Source organism: Gekko japonicus, unplaced genomic scaffold, assembly GCF_001447785.1.
Source record: "Gekko japonicus isolate JY-2015 unplaced genomic scaffold, Gekko_japonicus_V1.1 scaffold551, whole genome shotgun sequence".
NCBI classification, from domain to species: domain Eukaryota; kingdom Metazoa; phylum Chordata; class Lepidosauria; order Squamata; family Gekkonidae; genus Gekko; species Gekko japonicus.
In genome coordinates this window covers 609,862-622,103 of record NW_015160851.1, presented here as the reverse complement: position 1 = coordinate 622,103, position 12,242 = coordinate 609,862, and the positions used below count along the sequence as shown (strand labels likewise).

Genomic DNA, 12,242 nt, shown 5'->3' with positions numbered 1-12,242 from the left:
GTTCCACCCACCTACATCCACTGTCACTCTGACCACAGTCACCTCATTGTGGGGATGGGGGGGCACACATCAACGACTTTTGTGTGGGATCAGTGTGGAAAACACATCTGAAGGGCTCCCACATCAATTATTTGGAGTTGCTAGTGATCCAATACGCTCTACAGTCATTTTTGCTGATGATACAGGGAAAAGTGGTTGCAATCCTGGCGGACAACACCACAGCCATGTCCTACATGAACAGATAGGGCAGGACCGTATCCCGCAGAATATGTCACTTGGCTTTCACTCTTTGGGATTGGTGCCTCAGTCATGACTTCTGGATATTAGCGATGCATCTTCCGGGTACTCAAAACGACTGAGCAGATGCCCTCAGCAGGGGCGCAGCACAGCTTCACAAATGGGAGCTGAACTGGAAGTACCTGAGTCCCATTTTCCGACAGTGGGGCCAACCACAGGTGGATGTCTTTGCAACAAGATCAAACTCCAAATGTGCCCCAACTCTGTGGCAGGGAGGGGGAGCAGACCCGCTTTCTCTAGGAGACGGTCTCCTAATCCCTTGGAGAGGGAAATCCCTTTTCCTCTTTCTACCAATCCTTCTCATCATGAGGGTAGTAAACAAGATCTTATGACACAAGCTGGCCTGTATTCCTGTGACTCCATGGAGGCCCGAAGACCTTACCCGCCGGCCTTCCTGGGCCTGCGAGAGGCCTAAAGACACCACCCACTGGCCTTTCCGGGCCTGCGCCAAGGCCCAAAGACCCCGCCTGATGGCCTTCCCGGACCCGCGCCAAGGCGCTGGGGCCCACAGGAGGCCCGAAGACCCCGCCCACCAGCCTTCCTGCACCCATGCCTGAAGAGCTTGATCAGGGTTAGTGAGGGATCTGTAGGGGTGGGTGGGGGCTAGATGGAGGGGTGGGAGAGCCTCCTCCCATCTCTTTGCCGTCTTTCCCTCCTTTTTTTCTTTCTTTCCTTCTCTCCTTCTTTCTCTCTTTTCCCCTTCCTTCCTTCCTTCCTTCCTTCCTTCCTTCCTTCCTTCCTTCCTTCCTTCCTTTCCCTTCTCTCTCTCTCTTTCTTTCTCTCTTCTCTTTTCCTCCCTCTTTCCTTTTCTTTCTTTCCCTCCTCTCTTTCTTTCCCTCCTTTCCTTCTTTTTCTTTTTCCCTCCTTCTTTCACTCTTTCTTTTCTTCTCTCTTTCTTTCTCTCTTTCCTTCCTTCTTCTTGTGGTAGCAAAAGTGTCATGCACTTCTGCTCAACTTTTTAAAAGTACAATTTTACCTTATTTCTTGCATTGTGACTATGTGACTAAATCTGAAGTATAACTTGTAATACTGCTATTGTTAAAGTTAATTTTATTTATTTATTTATTAGATTTTTTTTTAGTTACCACTCACCCAAAGAGTCTCATGGTGACTTACAACATTAAAACCAATATGGTAAAAACATAAAAATGAATAACAAATATAAATCATTAAAATATTAAAATACGTGTCTATTGCCATACCACTGTTAAAACAGCCCAAACACATAGTTATCCTCCGAAGGCCAGCCCAAATGATTTAGCTTTGCATGCCCTGTGAAATAATACTTCTTTGCCTACATCAGTTTGAATTTTGCTTTCTGTGAATAGAAGCAGGAGGACTCCTTTGCCGTTTCAGATGAATAAAACAAATATTTCTTACATCAATTCAGTGCAATAATTCAGTTGAATTTCTGTCTCTATTGACATGAAATAATTGTTTGCGTTCCTAACCTCATTGCAGTGAAGATGTTACTAGAGATTGATCAGAATGGTCTAAAAGCAAATTGATTTTTAAGTAACGCAAAAGCTGGGGGAATTAAACCCCCACTTTCCCCTCAAATAAGACATATAATAACTGCTTTACTGAGAAAGCATAGTGGTCTGAGACCCAAAACTCCTTTTGTATCTATAATTAGTAACAATCATATTTGTAGCAGAGGGATAGTTTTGGTTTAGTACTCAATATCATATCTAGACACCACTTGCCTAAGTTCCATGAAGACATGGGAGGAAGATTTACAAATTGATTCGAATGTCCAGGAATGGAACTGGATCTGGGAGAAAGTTGCTCCAAAATTAATGTCAATGAGTTTGAGGGAGAAATTGTATCAGATAGTTTTTCAGTGGTATCTTACACCTCACAAGTTATCTGTTACCTATTGAAATCTATCAAATGCATGTTGGAGATATGGCTTACAACATACAGACTTAACACATGTGTTTTGGCCATGTCCATAAATCAGTTTATTTTGGCAAAATCTGAATTAATTTTTTAATTGTCTGTTTTCCCCTCCAGCCTCCACCCTTGGGCGCATTGTGAAGGTGCCTGCTGGTCCCTTAGTACGAGTTGAGGACACAGAAGTGAGGATACCCTGCAACGTTACTCAATATGATGGACCCAGTGAGCAGAACTTTGATTGGGAGTTCTGTACAAACCCTGCTCAGGACTGTAAATTTTTACATGTAGTAAGTACTTGGGATCCTTTGTTCATGTCTGAGAAATATCGAGATCGAGTTACTCATGGAGACATCATGTTGAAGCGGAACAGCAACAATGCTGTGGAACTTGTGATTGGAAACATTCGCCCTACGGACCAAGGGATATATCGTTGCACTACACCCAGCACTGATTCTGTCTTTTATGGGAATTACAATGCTGTAGTCGAAGTCAAAGGTATTTCTGCAGGGTGAGGGGTATTTACAATTGGCATTGGGTCTTAGCATAACTTTGCAAGCATTACTTGGACTGTCTGAGGAGAATTAACTTGATCTGTCTTATGGGGTGCATTTTTGTCTTTGTTTGAAAGAAGGAGGATTTTTTTTCATTTAGGTCTATCAAATGTGTTATAAATATTTGCAAACTTGTTATCATAGAGTATAAAATAATAACCTGTCCTCAGCCTGATACAGTTTAAAGTCATCTATTAAGATCTGGGGTGCACTTCCAGTTATGCTTATCAGGTAGTCTTGTTGAACTTCATTATTCTTGATCTTGTGTAAATGTGACTGAATTTTCAGAGTGAGCTTGTAATAGCTGTACCTTTCCTTACTCTGCCACCTACACACTAGTGATACATGTGCTCCAAGGATGGCAGATGACCTAGCTTTGCATTGTGGTCAACTGTACTTCATAGACACACGTGAAATTAATTGATGGTTTGACTTTAAAATTATCAGGTTGAAAATGCCTCCTAAAACATTTTGGTTTTTCCCCTTAATTATTTTGTGTTTGTATAAAGATAATGTAATAGAATGCAGGGAGGAAGCAGTTTATACTTTTAAAACAGATGGTCCCTTTTGGTGGTGGAACTATTTGTTTGTTTATTTATTTATTTATAGAATTTCTACCCTGCCCTCCCAGCCTTAGCCAGCTCAGGGCAGCTTACATAAAAACAGATATGTTACCTTAAAACATAAATTACAATTAAAAGCAATTCTAAAACCATAATAAAGAGCTAGTGATCGTTGTTGTTCGTTTGATGGTGGCAGCCATAATTCGGTATTCTTAACTCACAGTCAACTCGCAGTGTTCATTTTGATTATTCTTGAAGTGCTTGATGTCCTTTAGGCTGTTGGTGGCAGTTTCAGGGATCCAGGACCCTCTCACATTCAGCCATCTGTTATTGGTGGCGGCGGCGGCTCCCAAAAGTCTGGTGGAAGAGCTGTGTTTTACAGGCCCTATGGAACTGTAGGATTAATTGATGGTTTGACTTTAAAATTATCAGGTTGAAAATGCCTCCTAAAACATTTTGGTTTTTCCCCTTAATTATTTTGTGTTTGTATAAAGATAATGTAATAGAATGCAGGGAGGAAGCAGTTTATACTTTTAAAACAGATGGTCCCTTTTGGTGGTGGAACTATTTGTTTGTTTATTTATTTATTTATAGAATTTCTACCCCGCCCTCCCAGCCTTAGCCAGCTCAGGGCAGCTTACATAAAAACAGATATGTTACCTTAAAACATAAATTACAATTAAAAGCAATTCTAAAACCATAATAAAGAGCTAGTGATCGTTGTTGTTCGTTTGATGGTGGCAGCCATAATTCGGTATTCTTAACTCACAGTCAACTCGCAGTGTTCATTTTGATTATTCTTGAAGTGCTTGATGTCCTTTAGGCTGTTGGTGGCAGTTTCAGGGATCCAGGACCCTCTCACATTCAGCCATCTGTTATTGGTGGCGGCGGCGGCTCCCAAAAGTCTGGTGGAAGAGCTGTGTTTTACAGGCCCTGTGGAACTGTAGGAGGTCCCGCAGGGCCCTGATCTCTTCCGGGAACTCATTCCACCAGGATGGGGCTGCCACTGAGAAAGCCTTGGTCCTGGTTATTGACAGCCTAGCCTCCTTAAGACCTGGGAGGGCCAGTTGGTTCTGAGCCCCTGACCGCAGTGCTCTTTGGGGGACATGTGGGGAAAGACGGTTCCTCGGATATGTAGGTCCTTGACCATATAGGGCTTTAAAGGCAAGAACCAGCGCCTTGAAACGAATCCGGTATGCTATCGGCAGCCAGTACAGTGCCTTTAGCACAGGCTGGATATGCTCCCATTTAGGGAGCCCTATCAGAAGCCTGGCTGCAGGGTTTTGCACCAGCTGCAGCTTCCGGATTTGAGACAAGGGCAGCTCCATGTAGAGCATTACGGTAGTCCAGTCTCAAGGTGACCATGACCATCGCATGGATCACTTTCACCAGGTTGTCATGTTTGAGGAAGGAAACCAACTGCCTGATCAGCCAAAGATGGTAAAAAGCTGATCTGGCAGTGGCTGCTACCTGGGCCTCCATAGTTAAGGAGGCATCCAGGAGCACTCCCAAACTCCTAACCTCTGGTGCTAGTGGTGCCCCATCGAAGGTCGGGAGCGGGATCCATAACCCTGGTCCGGTCCGACTCAGGCACAGGACCCCCATCTTCAACGGATTCAGTTTCAGTTGGCTCAGTCTAAACCACCCAGTTGAGATATGAAGAGCATGATGTTAAGATTTGCTGGTATTTTCTGACATGAGTGATTTTGTTTTGCCTCTGCATAGTCATTTGTATAATTAGGCATCTTTTTTTCATGACAACCTATCACAGCTTGACTCAGTTTCACCGTCACCTTTATTGTAAATTCATTTATTATTTTTATTATTATTATTATTAGCAAGTCTGATAACTTTCTCTTCTCTAAACAGTGATTGCAGATGGCTTAACTGTGACTGGGTCAAAAGCACGGTCTGCATCTGCTTTGAACTTATCGGAAGGGGATTCATTTCAGTTGCGCTGCTCAGCTTCCACCAATTCCTCGGAACACACCCATCTTCATGTTTCTTGGGAATTCAAGAATGACCTTGTGTGGCAAGAAATCCTCTCTTTAACGCATGAGGGCAAATTTCAGCCTGGCCCAGATTATAACGAGCGCTATATCAGTGGATATGTGCGCTTAGATGCCATGGCCAATGACATTTACCGCTTGTCTGTGTCTCAGGCTCTTCCATCAGATGAGGGTGCCTACAGATGTCGAGTGAGTGAGTGGGTTAAAGATGCAGATGGTTCATGGCAAAAGATCCAAGAAAAAAGTGTTGATTTAGCTAATGTTGTGGTGCAGCCAACAGGTGAGTGTGCATCAAATGATCATGGTCTGCAGCTCTATCTCTGCCTTGGTGACAAGGGTTTATAAAGGGTTTGAGGAACATTGGCATGCCATCACAAAGGGAAAAACAACACTGTGTATGAAAGTTGTAGGCACTGTTGCCCCGTAGGTCAGCACAGGTATTTACTGTCTTAAATGTTTCATATGGCACAGAATATCAACCCAAGTTTTCTAGTGAATATTAAGATCTTTCAGTGAAAAAAAATACAGCATATTAGGATATCCTTGTATAGCTATTTTTGGACTACATGGTGATGGTGGTGGTACTTGTTTCAGATCTGATGTGTTTTTGAAGTTGTTTTTATAACTTCTTCCTAGAGGCTTCCCCTTCAGGAGCTTTTGCTAGGGTATTTGTTCAAAAAGATATTAGAGATTGTTCAGGGTTTAAAGTTAACAGAAACCTGCAGTTGTCTTCAAATTAGTGATGCTTTCTTTATTTTGATGACATACTTTGTATGCTGGATATCCGAGTGTCCAAGCACATAGATGGCAAAAGATATAAGCATGCAGTTGTCATATTGTGAAAGGAATAACAAGCAAGATGGCCCCTTCACAAAGTAAAATTATGATCTACTTTTAGAAGTGTGTTCTGGCAAAGTCTGAAATCCAGTTAATCATCATTGAGAGAATTTTTGAGAATACTACCAGGATAAGTAATTACAGTGTTATTTAGGTCTTGATGGTGGTTAAATTGGGAAATCTGAGTGAATCAATTTGCTCCTTCTTTGAAAGTGTGTATCAGCTAGAAAATAAAGTAGACCTCTATTTTTTCAAGAGTTTTCTATTTCTTGCATTGCTTTGCCAAGTTCCTAAGTTCATGATGAAGCATTTTTTGTTACACCATAGTGTTGCTTCAAAACAGAGGTTTGAAACATTTATGTGTGTGAGAAAGAGAGGTATGCCATTTGTTGTTTGAGGAAGAAAAAAACTATAGCAAGCCACGCTATATTCTTTAGTAGAGCACCTTCCAGTCAGAAAGGGTTCATATGTACCGTATATTATCGCTGAAATGTAAGATCCTTTATGTTAGCCTGTCAGTGAATTTTAGTAGAAAAGGTGCAAGTGGATTAGGCCTTTCATATGCCAACATAAGCAAAAGTAGTTTTTTTAAATTCCAGGAATTTGGTAATATACTAGAATTTCTCTAAGCTCAAGCGCGGAGGAATCAGTAAAACTTGAAAGAGTCTGTGTTTTGCTGCCTTTCATTCTAACACTGAACAATATGCACCTGAAGCACTTTACATGCAAATAGAAAGGTGTACATAAATAAGCAGGCAGTGTGAACTGACAATCACATAACTTGCTGTACTATGAAATTTAAAATAACAATGTTCTGGTCTTGAATTCTCCCCCACTCGACCCCCCCACAGCTTTAGGTGTGTTCATCACTAGAACTAATGTATCGGTGACAGAGAGAGACTCCCTTGACCTTACCTGCAACTTCACAACGGATAGAAGTGGCATTTTCCAAGCAGAGGTCACATGGTACTACAGTGAATCACCTGATGGCCCCATGGAAGATGCTCAGATTTTGCTGAGTGCAGACCGTGACTCTGTAATTAGTGACTCTACTCTCATTAGCCTCAGTCTTGTAGACCGAAGTTCTTACCACCTGTTGGTACGTGACATGAGTATTGAAGATTCTGGCTACTACTTCTGCCAAGCAGCTCTGTGGGTGCCACAATACAATGGTAGCTGGCACAAGGTAGCAGAGAGAACCTCTGTGCCAGTCACTGTGGAGGTGACTCCATTAGGTAAGTATCCTGATAAACTACTTATCCTATGGCTTTTTTAATACTAGTGGTCTCCAGGGTGGTGTTTGAGGGTGCCACTGCACTCATTGATGTATGTTTTTGATGCCCATTTGCTTCTTCTTCAAAGCATAGAGCCGTTCCTTGCTTTGCTGCATTTCATTCGCATAGGATGTACTTCAGATGAGTTTGGAAGTGCACCTTTGTGACTGCATGGAGTTCCCACATGGAAGAAGCTGTCTCCCTTATAGTAGAACACTTGCAAAGTCATAAGGTTAAAAATACCTTATTTGAATAATATGTATAAGATCCTCCACAGGAACTCCCATGCTTTACTTGGCTCAGAGCCTCCCAACATTCTGTGATGGGTACCCTCCCCCCATCAATTCTACCTTGCAAATGTGGTATCTACCTTGCAAATGTGGCGCTCTAGACCAGGGATGTCGAACTCATTTGTTATGAGGGTCAGATCTGATATAAATGAGATCATGTTGGGTCAGGCCATGTGTGTCATAAAATGTAATACCAGGTAGTGGAGAGATAAACTTTATAAAGGACACAGACAAACACAATTAAAGATTTTTAAACTTTAAATAAAACATGCTTAAAACACTAGTACTCTTGCAATATTTTTTCTATTTAACAGTCTCTGATAACTGACACCTCTTGCTCTGAATTACTGCATCAAAATGTCTGTCCTGTAGCAATCCTGAGTATGCTGTTCAGGTGTGTATCTGTAAGCTGCAAACCTACTTTTGATTTATTGACATTCATTACAGGACTCTCATGCCCAGTGTTCTGAACCTAGGACCCAAGGAAAAACATGAAATGGCTGGGCATTGCGAGCTTTTGTACATGAGTTGTTTCATGTGCTCATCAAGAATATAAGAAGGCATCCGGACACAGACTGAGGGCCATGTGTTTGTCTACAAAACTATACTCTTCCCAAGAGAAATAACTACAACTTCCTACAAAGGAAATGTGCTGGGTGAACTTGGTCTGGCCACGCACTCTCAGCCTAATCCACCTTGCTGGATGGTTGCTATTCCTCCTCTAAAATAGTTCTCATTGTTTTCTTACTGAGAACGTCTGGATCATGAAGTCATTAATACAGTGAAAAGGGGGAGGGCACCCAGTAGTACCCAGAAGAGCCCTGGCATAATCAATTGGCTCTCTCAGGAGAACTGAAAACACATGAAGCTTCAGTGTTCTTAGTGTCTCTCGTGAAGATGCCTTCTGCCTTTTATAAAGCTGAGACATTCAGAAGCTTTCCACAAGCCTGAGGGCTTTTTTGGTATAAGATCCCCCAAAAGAATTCCCATGCTTTACTTTGAGCACCTTTCAATGGCCCAGCCTTATCTAACGGTCTGATAAAGCTATCAGCTGTACAAACTGCTCTGCAGCACTGTAATTTCTCTTCACTTGGTCAGCTGAAGAGAACATACAAAGCTAATGTTCAGCTTCTTTTAGCTATGAAAGGTGGATGTGCGCCATGTGATTTCTTCTAGTTTTGCCAAAAATGTACTTATGTGACTGCTTCTAGCTGTTATACCCAGTTTCTACTGAATAAAGTGTTTTTTTAAAAAAAAGAACAAAGCAAAAAACAGTGAATTCATTAATACAAATATACATTCATTTTAATAGCGTCATTGCATTTAGAGTATGTCAGTAAAATTATATTTTGTGAAAGTGCCACATGGCATGATATTGTCTCAAAACAGCTCTGGTTTTCTGTAGTACTGTGCAGGTGAATGAGTACAGTGTATTGCTTAGAACCCCCTTGAAATGGTGTCCTTGGTCTCAAATCTGCAAGATTTCTCGGGGCACTTATCTTGGGATGATTTCCCAAAACCTGATGTGAACAGACTGCAAAGTACCTATGAAAGGGGGGGGGGGCATAGGTTTAGCTGGAGATGCTTTTTCATTTTTCCTTATTGTGATACTCCGTGGTCTTGTTATCATGGAGTACTGTGTCTTCAGTAACTCATGCACTGTTTCCCTAGCTGAACTCTTTAGCTTCTGTCATCCTGTTTTTTATGCACATATTTTGAGAAATGAGCATCCACGCAGCATATGAAAAATTGAAACCCAAGCACAAATTTCTGAAGAACCATGTTGTTTTGTAGAGTCTGCCTTGATGTGTCAGCATCTCTTAAAGGATAATTAAAAAATTCAAGTTTCTGGCTTTTGACTTCACAATTAGGAGCCAGATGATTCTTGACAGCCTTTCAAACAATGGAAACAAGCATTTTGCTTTCTCTTTGATGAAATTCAAGTGTTGGTGTGCATACGCTTATGAATGGCAAAGCCAGAGGCCAGCTAGGCAATGACCTCATCCTTGCCTCTCAAAGTGCAGTGCAGGAAGCCTCCTGACAGGTGGGAAGCCACCTGTACTCTTGGGAGCTGAGAGTGCTGCTGGATAAGTTTTGTAATATTTGTGCAGTGTGATTCTAAGCATGTTTATTCAGAAGTGTCACTGAATTCAGTGAGACATTTTCTCCCTAGTAAGAAAGCTTAGGATGACAGCTTTAGAGGACTGAGTGTGAGGGACCTTTTAAGATTTGATGAAAGAAATCGAAGAAGAAAATGGCATCATTATTAGCATCCCATTTACTTTTGTTTTCCACTTGCATAACTATGGGAATGATATTGTCACTATTGTCTAGAGATACCCACAGAGCCCACCACTGAATTCTTGTTCCCAGACTGCATGTGCTCGTTTAGAGAGAGAAGCAACTGCTTTCCTACACCTTTCCCAGCCTCAAAAGCTGGCTCAAACATGGTGACCTTTTCTGTGCTGAAAGTATTTCATGAGCTGCTGGGAATTTTCTTTCCTTTTTATTCCCAATTAGTAATTACTTGGGTGCAGGTGAAGAAGGGAGGATAAAAGTGTTCTTCAAGTGATCTTGCTTTGCCTGGGGTGATGGTGGTGGGGAGGGTAAAACAGAAGAAGAGTTATCATCTGAGGTTCATAAACTGCATGCAGAATTCAGCACCAGCCCCCTCCTGCTTGATTGAAGCTTGAGAGCTGGCAGGGTATTAAGCCATTGAACTGGCGGCTAGGCAGTTCTTTGACAGCTGACAGAGTGCGGGAATGAGGCTTATCCAGCAAGCCTTTTATTCCTTCCTTCTAAATCCTCTGTCTGAGAGTCGGTGTGAAGAGCCTAGCTGGAGCACTCCTGTCAAAGCCAAAACTTTCCCTCGCAAGCCACCGCATAGGGCCTTCCAAAAGCCAAAGTAATTAGCTGAATCCTTATTTGCCTTCAGCTTTCCTTTAAAAAAATCAAAGCAGAAAACTGTTATTCACACCTCTTTCTTGAAAACTAACTACTGCAATAAACTGTGTCCTAGCTACTATCTCACCGGTTCTGTGATTTATAAGATCTGGGATAGTACTTAATATAGTATTCCAGGCTATCTGTGCAGTAACAAAGAGCAGAGAGAGGCCCTTCAGATTCAGAGTGCTTATGATATTGTCAGAAGAACTTAATAAGGCTGTAAAGGTAACTTGAAGTTCATTGTCAGTTGCTACCTCCAATTCTGAGCACTGGGAGCAAGAAAATGTGGGCTGTGTTCCAATAATAAATAATTTATTGGCATTTTAACTTGGCTTGACATCATTGGCCATGGAGTGTAAAATGAACTGTTAAAACAGTGAAAACACTGGGTACAGAGACCCAAAATCCTATGGGCATGCTTTTGCAAAATGTTGAACTCCTACAGTTGAAAATTCACAGATGACTTGCAATTTGAAATGTTGAAAATTTGCAGACAGCTTGCAATTTGAAATGTTGTTTTCCATGACCAGAATGCTTTTGTGAAATTACTGCAAAATAGCTTTACTTACTGTGTTTCTAGTGTCAGCATTTGCCTTGTATTTTTGTTGGAAGATGCCAGTGGATATCACTGTGAAGACAGCAAGGTTCACTTACTGGAATCACCTAGCCCATTGTTGCCTTGGCTAATGGTAGTTGCTGTGTCTCAGGGTTCAACTATAGAAGGCAGAGGATACAGCAAACATACTGAAATTAAGCAGATATGGTCTGGTCTGTGCCTGGATGATAAAACTCTCAGGAATTCTTGTGAATGCTGCCTTGAGCTTTATAACAGAAGGAAGGCAGAATATAATGTAATATCCTATGCCATGACTGGCAAGGTACTACAAGTATTCTGAAATCATCAAATGATCTGTGGATAGATTACTTATATTCTTTACATCATACATGTCTTCTTTTCACTCTTGTAATTGCTTCCTTTGGTTTCTTTCTTTTCCAAATTCTATGCAGAGCCAAATTACCATGTGTTTCTGAATGCTTCTAAAATGCCAAAGTATTCAGAGGATCCCACAGAACTGGAGTGTAGGATCACAGAAGCACAAAACGCAGAAGCAAATGTCCGTTACACTGTGTCTTGGTACTACAGACTGCCTTTACGTAGTGATGAAGTAGTTAAAGATGAACTTCTCGCCACCATGGATGCGGACTGGACACTGGTAGTTGGGGAGAGGAGCAAACAACGAGCCCAGAATGGGGAAATAATTTTTTCTAAGTCAGCCATGGACACCTTCCGTTTACGAATCCAGTGGACCTCAGAGGCGGATAAAGGAGAGTATTATTGTATAATTTCTTCGTGGAGCAGGCAGCGCAACAATAGCTGGATAAAGATCAAGGATGTGGCTTCTATGCCTGTAAGCATTTTATGGTCTACGCAAGGTAGGAATTTTGCCCTGTCTCACTTTAAATCTTGTGATGAAAATTGTTGATGACTTGCCTTAATAGATGCTTGCCTTAATAGATACATGCAGATTGAACAATTCTGAAGATCCTGGTAAAAATATATAGAACTGTCATAACC

The 12,242-nt window shown here is 41.6% G+C and overlaps 1 protein-coding gene across 1 annotated transcript in view; it reads left to right on the top strand.

Annotated features, from left to right (window-relative positions):
- The window catches only part of PTGFRN (prostaglandin F2 receptor inhibitor), a 110,675-nt gene that overhangs the window by 55,213 nt on the left and 43,220 nt on the right, over positions 1-12,242 (top strand). The window contains exons 2-5 of the mRNA XM_015420905.1: positions 2,314-2,691; positions 5,180-5,599; positions 7,008-7,391; positions 11,675-12,100. Coding sequence (XP_015276391.1) covers positions 2,314-2,691; positions 5,180-5,599; positions 7,008-7,391; positions 11,675-12,100 — 1,608 coding nt within the window. The remainder of the gene's footprint in view (positions 1-2,313; positions 2,692-5,179; positions 5,600-7,007; positions 7,392-11,674; positions 12,101-12,242) is intronic.